Source organism: Miscanthus floridulus, chromosome 18, assembly GCF_019320115.1.
Source record: "Miscanthus floridulus cultivar M001 chromosome 18, ASM1932011v1, whole genome shotgun sequence".
Taxonomy (NCBI): Eukaryota; Viridiplantae; Streptophyta; class Magnoliopsida; order Poales; family Poaceae; genus Miscanthus; species Miscanthus floridulus.
Genome location: NC_089597.1, coordinates 7,902,314 through 7,914,628, shown reverse-complemented (window position 1 = coordinate 7,914,628; position 12,315 = coordinate 7,902,314). Strand labels below are relative to the sequence as shown.

The 12,315-nt window shown below is 46.5% G+C and overlaps 1 protein-coding gene and 1 pseudogene across 1 annotated transcript; both read left to right on the top strand.

Moving 5' to 3' along the window:
- Nucleotides 1-1,095: 1,095 nt before the first annotated feature.
- Nucleotides 1,096-8,301, top strand: LOC136523228 (uncharacterized; annotated as a pseudogene).
- A 3,106-nt stretch (nucleotides 8,302-11,407) lies between these two features.
- Nucleotides 11,408-11,752, top strand: LOC136523227 (acetylajmalan esterase-like). The gene has a single exon (XM_066516982.1). The coding sequence runs from the start codon at nucleotides 11,408-11,410 to the stop codon at nucleotides 11,750-11,752; it is 345 nt and encodes a 114-aa protein (XP_066373079.1).
- The last annotated feature ends 563 nt before the right edge of the window (nucleotides 11,753-12,315 follow it).

Sequence of the window (12,315 nt, the reverse complement as noted above, 5' to 3'; positions counted from 1 at the left end):
TTATTGCCGTGCTTTATGAATGCAACCGACACTTTACTAGGGACAGCTCTAAAGCTCTAAGCAGTCTTTTGAAACAAGTAAGTTTTAGTGCATTTATTACCGTGCTTTATGAGCTGATGACCAGCACTGAACTTTTAGTCCCGGTGCTTTACTTGTACCTTCTTGCATTTACGAGCTGATGACCAGCACTGAACTTTTAGTCCTGGTGCTTTACTTGTACCTGCTTGCATTTATGAGCTTTAGTCCCGGCTTGCATTTACCTGCTTGCATTTACCTGCTTGCATTTATTGCTGACACTGAAAACGAAGACCTTTAGTCCCGGCTGGTCCGATGCAACTGAACACGACCAAATCAATTAGTCCCGGCTGGTATTACGAGCCGGGACTAAAGGTATACCTTTAGTCTCGGCTGGTATTATCAGCCGGGACTAAAGGTCTTTTAGTCCCGGGCGTTTACAGGAGCCTCGATGGGCCGGCCCAGTACGCAATATGCTGGAATTGCTGGCCAGTCTCACCTATTAGCACAACCTCGCTTGCTCAGAAGAGTGAAAGCTAACTTAAAAGCTCAGCTCTCGAACCAAGCAGCACGAACTTGAACAGGATTGTACCGCTGATCCTTGACTAAAGGTCCTTCGTACTATAGTTTATATAAAATATTGAACATTATAAACGTACGTATATTCTAGCAGCGTAGAATGCGTATTCAAAAACCAAAACGAATCATCAATTAAAAATAGGAAAAAAAGGAAAATAGAAATAGAAACAAAAAAACCTGGTAGCAGCGTGAAAATAGGAAAAAAAAAAGGAAAATAGAAATAGAAAAAAAAAGAAAAAAACCTTTAGTCCCGGTTGGGGTTACCGATCTCCTGCCTCGTCGGTCTGCTGGCCAACACCGCCGACGACGACAACGACGAGGCGGGGGCAGCGGTGAAGAAGGCGTTCCTGAGGCTGCAGAACGAGATGGACGTAACGTCTTGCATGCATTCCATCAGGCGGTCCGCGCTGCCAGGAACAATGTGGTCTGCATCGACCACCTGATGGACGTGGATCCAGAGCTGACCTGCATTCCACACGAGGACGGTGCTTCGCACTGTACATGGCCATTTCCTTGGGTGAAATAGAGATTGCACGTCACCTCTACGTCAAGAGTGAAGGCAAGCTGTCCTATTCCGGACCAGATGGACGTAACGTCTTGCATGCAGCGGTTCATCGTGGCCGAGGTAAAACCAAACTTTCCTTCTCACTTTTGAAGAACCAATCAGTCTCAAGTTCAACTAAATATATATAAAAATACTAATGTAAAATAAGTATCATTAAATAAATTATAAAATATATTTTCATAATTAATCTATTTAGAGATATACATATTAATAATATTTTTTTTATAAATCTAGTCAAACTAAGAAAGCTTGACTTAGTCTAAACTTAAAAATGACACTCTTTCAGGGACCCATGTAATAGTAGGTTGTTACTTGCTGCGTGCAGTTTATAATATATACTTTAATCTCTCTAAGTAATGAAACAACAGAAATTAATGATCGCATGCACTTGTCTGGCTGCAGCGCTGCCTATGATTTTGGAATGGCTCATCAAGGACATGAAGCCTAAAGAAGGCAGTAGTAGTGTGTGTCTTGTCTCGCGGCTGACTAGCCAAAGGGACAGGAAGCAGAAGGGAAGCACCCCTCTTCACTTGGCCGCGTCCTTGCCCGGGTGGCCAGGAGCGGGGTTCCTTTCCAGAGGGTTTCCACAAGTTTGGCCGATGGGGAAATCAATGGGCTCCAACAGAACTCTACTATATGGCTACCATACAACTTCGAGTAAGTTCAACTCTATACTTAAAGCTTTGTTCGATATATTTTATTCGATTCAAAAGAGCCTATCTAGTTATACGATTAAATTCATGCAACAACCACTGGATTTGTATATGTGTCGATGTCGGGAGGAGCATGGCATGGGTCTTTGATTCAATAGATAGAGACCCGGTGACATACAAATACTTCATATTGATTCTCAAGACGTATATATATCGACAATCCTCATTAGCTTATATGTTTGTATACATACTTGTAACGTTCATTTTTTGATACTAACAAGTTACATTTGCTAAAATCATTCAAACAGGGCATTCAGGTTCTATGTCAATGAACATCACGGAAGGCATGATCCAGTACGGAAGAAAAGGCTGGCTATAAAAACACTATGTGCGGTAAGTGTAACTTACTTTAGTACTTCATTACATGGCTGTCAAAAGTATTACTTAACATTTCCACTTAACATTTCCATATGCAAAACACACAGTGCCCCAAGTAGAAGCCTGGGAGTGTACATTATGGATACTATGTATGTTCTATGATGAGTAACACCGGTGCCTATAGGAGACATCCCTTAAGGGTAAGTTTGAACCTCTTCATCCGTAGTATAAAAACTTCGCATATGTTATGAAATACTAAACCGAAACTTGTTCTCTTGTAGTGGAAAGAAGAGAAAAAAATGAAAAGAGACCCATACAAGGATGACCAACTCTTAGAGCTCGTCGACGACCTTTGCAACTTCATATTGGACTAGATTGTACACGTCAAAGGCACCTACCATGACCGAGATTCCGACTTAGGTAGAAATCCTCAATACCAACATCTTCGTGAGACTAAAAGGCTAGCTATAGGCCATTAATAACAATGTGTATAGAATTTGACATTGGTCTTACCTTATGGGACGGTTTAGACTTGTGGAACGAATTAGACTTGTGAATTATGTCTATGTAATGATGGATTGTATATATTCTTGTGAATTGGACTTGTAATGTTAGTTTATATAATGCTCTTGTGCTTGTGGATGCATATATGTTCTTGTCAGTTTTGAATTATGTATGCATATCTATAAAGATCTTTATTTTTGGTGATGACCCCTGTAGACCTACAACGTTTTCCTCCTCACACATCACTGCTCATCCACAGTGAATCGCTGGTAGCTGTCTGATCCTTCATGCCGTCGTCTGATGCCCAACACGTCCGCCTCTGATTCGCCCGCCCACCCGCCAGCACTGCTGTGGAGCAGGGCGGCCACACCGCGCGGCGGCCGGAGGTCGTAGGTGGGGTCGTAGGCGGCGGAGGACGCAGGAGCAGTGGTCAGATTTGAATTATAAATTTGATTTTTTACAGGAAAATGTATTGTAGGGACGGTTCTAGACTGAACCGCCCTACAAACAGGTATTATAGGGGCGGTTGGTACTACAGCCGCCCCTACAAATAGATTTTTGGGGACGGACGTCTTTACAAATTGATTTGTAAGGACGATCTGGGAACCGCCCTTACAAATACATGATTTGTAGAGACGGCATGATAGGGATAGCTAGCCGAGCCGCCCCTACGTTAAAGCATCACCAGCCGCCCCTATAAACTATTCCTGTAGTAGTGAGCACCACGTTGTGGTTGGACATGTCGTGTGGTCATGGATGAGGTTGAGGATGAGGATAAGGATCTTGAATGCCCAGGACAGCAACGGGGACACGGCGCTGCATGGCGCTGTCCGTGCTGGAACCTTGCCGTCTTCAACTACCTACTTCGGGATCAGCAGGTGCGCTTGGACGTGACAAACAAAGATGGGATGACACCTCTTGATCTTTCAAGGAGTATGATCCCTCCTCCTGGGTTTAATTATAAACTCGTAAGTACATCTACACATCTACAAAACTCGTATCTTACGTAGGCATGTACATCTATCTATCTGCTATAGCCTAATCGAAAATTCTCTCTCACACTCTGTATATATATACCCTGCTTGCAGAATCCAAGAAATATCGTACAGATATCATTAGTTCATGCAGGAGCTCCGCACGGTGGAGAGAGGCCGGAGCTCTTCCTTGCAAAACACATCCCTAAAAGAGACATAGCCAAGGAATCGAACAAGCATACAGAAGCAACGCGGTGCCGAGCATTGTCACCGCTCTTATTGCGACTGTCACGTTCGCATCAGCTTTCACGTTGCCTGGAGGCTATCGATCAGCCGACAGCGGCGGCGATGCTGCTGCCGCCGCAGGCACTCCCGTGCTTGCTGGGAGCTATGCCTTCGACGCGTTTATCCTCGCCGACACGCTGGCATTCATCTGCTCGATGGCAGCTACCTGTTTCCTTGTCTATGCTGGGTTGCCAGCCATGGACATCTGCATCCGTAACTGGTACTTCAACATTTCCGCTGTCTTGCTTCAGAGTGCCGCAAGGAGTTTGGTGGTCACTTTTGCCTTGGCCTTGTACCTCGTCTTGGCTCCAGTTCATCGTCATACCAGTGCAGTTGTTCTCTTTCTGATTATTTTTTTGACAACTTCCCTCTACGGGAACATGCAAGCTTGGCAGGTCATCTGCATGGCAAACACGGTTCATGCTCGGATTGGAATGCGACGACTTGTGCTATCACTCCAGTAGACGCGCTCTTTGCCGAGTGCTCGGCGCTTTGCCGAGTGTCGAAACATGGGCACTCGGCAAAGAGGCAGTTTGCCGAGTGCCGCACTCGGCAAAGGCCGTCTTTGCCGAGTGCCAAACACTCGGCAAATAGGGACACTCGGCAAACGTCCTCTTTGCCGAGTGTCAGGCACTCGGCAAAGAATAACCCACGGCAAAATACCTCAGGCGATGCCGGTAGCCCCTCCGTCATCCTTTGCCGAGTGCTGGCCGTTAGCACTCGGCAAACGTGCTGTCTTTGCCGAGTGCTGCAAGCCTGACACTTGGCAAAGTATTTTTATTTTTTTTGTTTTCAAAATTTTTCTGTGGCATTTATACAGTACCTTGAAGCACATGTTTCCATTTGGAACTTTTCTATGACTTTTTGGTATATTTTTTAAATTTTTTATATTTACTTAAATTTTTCTCGAAAAAGTAAATTTGAACTGCAGGTGCATGAAATATTGGAATTTAGCGATTCAAAAAATGGTATTCATGTTTTTTAGTGTATTTTGAGGCCGTGTGCAGGGACATTCGTGAAATTTCGAACATCTGTTTCACGAAACATGACCACCAACTTGTTAAAAAAGTGTTTTTTAATTATATAAAATGCAATCGAAGTCTGAAAATCATGAAACTTGTCGAGGTGTCGTGTCATCGCATGTAGAGGCTGTGGTAAAAAATTTAGAAGTTTCCGAGCAAGTTGTGACGTACGATACCTAAAATCCAGACATCTCCACATGTGATCAGAGAGGCCGAGGAGGCCGAGAGGCAGGCCCAGGCGGGAGCCGTTGACTGACCACAGGCGCAGCTCCTCACGCGACTTTGTGCACGACGACGACCTTCAGCACACGGTGGACGGGGACGGGGGTCCACGGACGGAGGACGAGGAGGCGGTTCCAGCGACGGAGGACGAGGAGGCGGCGACGGTAGGGGGTTCCACTTCCTCTGGTACGTCGAAGCCCTACCAGCGAGGTCCCGCAAAGCTCCCAAAGCGACCAATACCTGTTGAGACGCGCCCACTGATTGCACCCGAGGGCGATAGGTAAGTAACTTCATATGTTCTTCATTTGATATGTTGAAAAATCATAATAACAACTAATAACTATTGTGGACCACTTGTGCAGGAACTGGGTGCTTGTGGACCAGGCGGCCCCGGCACGCAATGTGAATGGCATCCTGGGACTTCTATGCAAGGAACACTTCCCTGGCCTGGTTAGGAAAGGAGATCAACAATGGGAGCCGGCCTGGACATTCGACCACTATGCCCTCGTGCAGGATGCTCCAGATCATAATGGCATCCGCTGCAGAAACAAGGCAGATCGAGTGATTAGGGAGTTGTGGGTAAGTCTTTCTTGCACTACATTCCTCAATTCCTCGCATTTATTGGACATTCTTGAAATAAAATAATGGATACCTTGTGTCTTTATGCAGGACATCTTCAGAATCCAGGAGGGACAGGAGGAAAGTGCGTATCAGGTGGCTTACACTTCCTGTAAAAGGTGTGTCACGGACTTGCACTAAGAGTCCCGCCTCTAGGCCCACATAGACTACAACGCCAAGTTCCTACTCAGGCGTGTCAACAAAGAGGAGGCAAGACGGATAACGCTGACAAGGGAGCAGTACATACAGGTAAATACAAAACATGAATATTCATTTCTTTTAAGATTAAGTATGCCTAATTTGATCTTCTGATATGTCGTCTACTTGATGTCCTGTAGGCGATTCTAAGCTGGTGCGCCACCCACCCCGATTGCTCGGAATATATTGTGGACACCTGGTTGGACGGGGACTGGCAGAAGAAGCACGAGGAGGCCCGCGACAGGCGTTTGCAGATGCCAGGTGTACCTCACCATCCGGGCAGCCGCAGCCTCAGCAAATATGCAAAGGCATATGTAAGTCTCCACCATAGCTCTAATCTAGCCGCGCTCAATTCTGCATCATTTCTAACCACATGTTGTTGTCTTTCTCGTAGTCGGATGCACACGATGGCCAGCCAGTTGGTCAACTCAAGGCATATGCTCTGGCTCACATGGGCAAGGCGACGGCTGACATCGAGTACAACCCAGATGCCCCGCTTGAGGCGTACACCAACTCCAGCGTCCACACCCGCCTCTCTTCGTACACAGAGGCGGCAAGGTCAGTCCATGGGCCGGGCTATGATCTGAGAACCGAGGAGCGCCTTGATCCTCAGCTCGTGATGAGGGTGGGGCAAGGCAAGAAGCATGGGCGGTTCTAGATTGGCGACGGCGTCCTTGACACGGCCTCTACTCCTCCTCTCCACCAGCTCTGAGCAGCGAACACGAGCTCAAGCGTGCCCATACACCAACAGCCGACTACGGTGTCGGCACTCCAGGTAAGCATTCCTATTTTATTCGTCGTTATTTGACTTTTACATATCTTACCTATGCATTATTGAAACATTGGGGTCAAATGCTGCAGGCCCAGGTGCAGAAACTGCAGGCCGAGCGGGAGGCCGAGCGGCAGAGGCTACAAGCTTTGGAGGCCTAGCGGGAGCAAGATCAGCGGCAGATGGCCGAGATGATTAAGTTCATGCAGCAAATTGGCCAGCAACAAGGTTGGACGATCCCACAGACGCTGCTTGCTCCAAATCCACCTCCACAACGTCCTGATTCTACCCCGGTGAGTATAAGTACGAAGTTTTACTTTCTATGCTGAAACTTAGAGAAACCTAGTGAAACCTAGAGAAACCTAGTGGTGGTGGTGGTGGTGGTCATGGTGGTGTGGTGGTCATGGTGGTGGTGGTGGTGTGGTGTTGGTGGTGGTTGTCACGGTGTTGTGGTGCTCATGGTGGCGGTGGTGGTGTGGTGGTGGTGGTGGTGAAGTGTTGGTGGTGAAGTGTTGATGATGGCAGTGATGTGGTGGTGGTGGTGGTAGTGGCGGATATTTATCTTGCATATTTATCTCTTCTCTTGTCGCTCACGTGCAATCTCTTTTATTTTGTGCAGCATCAATCGGGGGCAGCGTCGAACCACCTCGGAGGGTCGCCGGGATCGCACTTTGGGCCATCCCAACCCAGACCGTCGCCGTGATCTTCAAATGGTAGCCGTTGTGATATAATGCACTTGTGAACTTTGTGAACTATGCTTGTGTGTTTGGACTTTGGACTTGGGAGTCGAGATTGTGATACTTGTATGCTATGTTTGCGTTTGTAGTGGATTGTGATATACATTTGTGTGATATATAGTTGTGTTATATATATATATATGATGTATATCTTGTTTGCAACGATGAAAGACTAAAAACCAAAAAAAAATTGAATTTTTTCACTTCTTTGCCGAGTGTCATGACCATGACACTCGGCAAAGCTGGGAATCTGGGACACTAAGCTTCCCAGCTTTGCCGAGTGCCATGGGCAAGACACTCGGCAAAGAAAATTAAAAAAACTGCTTGGCCGAGTGCCTACCTACAGCACTCGGCAAAGAAAATCCAAAAAAAAAAAGAAAACAAGCTTTGCCGAGTGCCAGATGCAGGCACTCTGGCAAAGCATTTAAAAAAATACATTTATTTGCCGAGTGCCGACGCGTGGCACTCGGCAAAGGGGCCGTCACCGTGACCTGGCCGTCACGACGGCTTTTCTTTGCCGAGTGCCCGACATGCGACACTCGGCAAAGAAGCCTTTGCCGTGAAGGGATATGCCGACAGCTCTTTGCCGAGTGCAGCACTCGGCAAATGCTTTGCCGAGTGCAAAGCCTTCTTTGTCGAGTGCAATTGCACTCGGCAAAGCACGTGTCTGCTGTAGTGTATGCTCTTCCGCAGCAATAATCATTTTTTGTGTCATGGTAAACTTTTGGTCCTACATAATAATATTCGGCCTGCCAGCAATTCGGAAGTTGTTAGCGAGGTAATCGCATTATTCATGACGGAGGCGCCACTACTACTTCAGCGTGTCAAAACAATCGTCCATGTATTCTCCATTATATATAGTACCATTGGTTCCTCTGCTCAATATATCATGTGTAACCAGTTGTATTGCATGCTGTTGGGTAATCAGGCAATTTTATGACTAATTTAAGAGATACTAGCATGTGATTCTCTATCATACTAATTGAACCGAACAACATCATGTGAACTACAGCAAGACGCAAACATCAGACATATTGAACTAACAGGTCAGATCACATCGTATGTACTTCTTGTTTGCAGATGGAGACACCACTAGCACCATAAGGGCGACCGCAATGTGTTAGCTACGTAGCTAGCTGACGTGGAGGTGAGAGATAATGTAAAGACTATTTTATATATTTTTATTTTTTTTATGTGTTATTGAACTCACATGTTCCTCTCTTAGATTCTTAGACTACGTGGAATAGATCAGCTATTTGTTCATCGCTAGTGACTACTCTTTCTCCTACTTTTTTCCTGTCCACGTCACAATAGTTAGCCAAATAGCTAACTATTGGGGACGCCCTAAGAGTTTTAGGAGACAAGGCTAGTGATTAAAAAAGGCAGACTCAAGACATTGTCTTCTAAAATAAGCGGCGATTTTGAAAGTCAATTAACAGAGGCAGGTCTCTTAAGGCCTAACCTATTTAGTCACCCCTAGCCCTAACTTTCCACCTCCTACTCTCTCTCTCTCTCTCTCTCTCTCTCTCTCTCTCTCTCTCTCTCTCCCTCCCTCCCCCCCCCCCCCCCCCCCCCCCCCCCCCCCCCCCTCCTCTAGATCGGCATCGGTATCGACAATGACCTCACTCCCGCCACTTTTTGATGGGGGTAACGCCCCTGGAAGGGGCCGGACACCTTTGCCCACATGGTTGCAGCATGCGACAATGGTGAGGACTTCATCAACCAGCATTGTTCGTAGTAAAGGGACATCGCTACAAACATAGTGGGAACGTGACGCACGAAGTAAAGGAACCAAACCGAGAATCTAGGATGCTCATAGCACATATTTCTCTCTTTCTCATCATGCATTTAGATTATATGCGATTCTATGTTTATGTAAATGTTGTATGATAATTGATGAAAATATAGATCTGCAATAGAACAAGTTCTCATTATACATGTATACCGAGCTAAAAAACTTTTTGGCTCACATACCCCTTTGTACCATGGTTTAAGTGACATCCCATGTTCCACGTGTATGTTCCTTGGCCCCAACATTTCAGGAACCTAGTCCCTGTATTTAGCGCCTAGACATTTTGAACTCATGCATGGTTCGAGCTCTGGTTACACAAGCCATGAGCGAGCTCTGGTTAAGTGGCACATGTATGAGGAAAGGGGGGAAGAGAAAGCACCAAATATGCTCGGTAATGTGGTGGAGAGATGATCATCCAGGGGCAGCAATCTCATGCTTGGCTTCTGGCGAGGATAAAGCATTATGTTCTTAAGATGCAAGCACTATCGGAATCTGGAATTGCCTTGAGGGCTGAGAATTTCCTTGAGTGCCAAAATGAAACCGCCAAGGAAAGGGTAGTTTTCTCGGCGGTTTACATAGATCTCCAAGGAAATATGTATTCCTTGAGAGTTGACATAAACTTTGGAAACTATTAATGACCTGTGTGTTATGATGTATGGACTTCATGTAAGGACGAGTGATAAATGCACTTGTAATATTCTTATGGGTATGTTAATGCCAATATAATGGTTGGGCTCCATAACAAAATGTCTATATGCATGTCATCATGTGTCAATTGAGTATAGTGACTGAAATATTAGCATATATTGATTACAACATTTATTTTTTTATTGCCAGTATAGATTTCCTTGGGGGTTGACCCTCAAGGAAATCAGAATTACCTTGGCGGTTAACGATGGTCAAGGAAAACTATAATTTCCTTGTAGGTGAAGGGCAACCAAGGAAACAACAATTATCTTGGCGGTCTAGAGTGTTTCCTTCGAGGTTGTCGACCCTCAAGAAAACTAATTTACTTGGCGGTTGTAACATTTCCTTGTCATTTTGGCGAATTAAGTAGGGTGCTAGTTTTCTTGGCAGCCAGCCTCCAAGGAAATCATCCTTGAGTGTCAAAATCGCCAAGGAAACTAATTTCCATTGTCTTCTATCCTTGAGTGAGTTTGCTTGATGGTTTGTGGCCAAGGATCATTTCCTTGGCGGTTGAGGCCCTTTTCTTGGTGGTTTTTGACACTCAAGGTAATTCGGGATTGTGGTAGTGAAGCAGCAAACATTTAAACCCCATCCTGCTAACTGTTTTTTTTATACGTTCACATCATCCATCAATTGTAGCATCTGGTTGGTGACGTTGGGAAAATCATGTCGGTTATGATATGTAGGAAAAAAAAAACAATTTGCAAGATACTTGTAGATTCAGTTAAGATTAAACAATCGCAGTGTTCAAGTAAGCTAAGGAATGAACAATTGAACTGGGGATCGATCGTGTTTCCTAGCAAGTATCCCTATTTCTGTTTTCTGTGTGTGTGTGTGTGTATATATATATATATATATATATATATATATATATATATATATATATATATATATATATATATATATATATATGATTTAAGATCTAACATTAAGTAAGGCCCTGTTTGGCATGGCTCCACTTCTAAACTCCAGCAACTCCATCAAAAAATCCAGCCAAACACCCCAACTCCAAAACTCTATGGAGCTGCCAACTCCATGGAGCTGTAGTGCAAATGGAGGTGGAGTTTTGGAGCACCTCTTTTGCTGCTCTATAACCCTCTCTTTTGAACCTCCTCGTGGAGTTGATGGGTAATTACCCACCAATGCCACTGGTTACATAAAAAAAACGTTTCGCTTCTATTCTCCGAGTCTCCCCGCGCATCCCATTTTCCCATTCCCGCGGGGGATCTCCGTCCTGACTCTTCTAGGACCGGCGCCGTTTCCGCCGCCGCCAGGCAGACCGGCGGCCGCCGTCCAGCCGAGCCCCGCACCCAGCCGCCCTAGGCCCGCCGCTGGTCTCCTAGCCCCGCCCGGCCGCCCGCCGCAGAACCCGCCCTCTGCTCCAGATCGGCACGGCCCGTCGTTTCACCATGGCATTTCCGTCGCGGGCGGCTCTGCTCTTCGCGGGGGTGCTCGTGGTGTTGGCGGCGCCGGCGGCAGTAGCGAGAGCGGGAGGAGGGAGCGTCTGCTTCGACCGGGTGTTCAGTTTCAGGGACTCGCTCACGGATACCGGCAACTTTCTGCTCTCTGTGCCCGACGACTTCCCGGACCCCGCGCGGAACCTCCCCTACGGCCAGACCTTCTTCGGCCGCCCCTCCGGCCGATACTCCGACGGCCGCAACCTGCTCGACTTCTTCGGTAACCTCCAACTGTCTCCTTGCCTTACATGTTTGTTACCAGTGCTTGCTGCTCGTCCTCGCCATCGTTCGTCCTGATTAATGGGGATGGAATCTCCAGGACTTTGCTGTCGTTCGTCCTGACGAAGAAGAAGACAGGGTGGAGAGGCTGACATGTGGGGACGTGAGTTGGGGGTAACAATGGCAATTCATCCTAAAAGTTGTCTTTTTGGAGCTGAAGGTACCCTCCCAGCCAAACACCTTCATCAGACAAATCCAATTCCACCCAGAGCTGGCTCCACCTGGAGTTATGGAGTGGAGCAGCTCCACCCAGAGTTAGAGTCATACCAAACAGGGCCTAAATAAATGAGACTTAAATCAGTTGAGGAAAAACTATTTCTTTTTAAGGACGGTGACGTCAGGCGCGCGGCAGTGCGTCAAAGTAAACGAAGTCACACAAACAACGTCCGCATCAGTCAAACAGACGTACAATTCGCAGATGGTGAAGTTGATGATGAGTTGTCAGCAAGCCGACGACGACGCAATCTAGAACGGAAGCGAAGAAGTAAACTAAAACAGCGACAGGTTTGGTTCGATGCTGCAGGCAGCCGGAAATCTCTGTGCTGTCAGTCGTAGTTTACACGACGGAGCTAGCTGTTGAT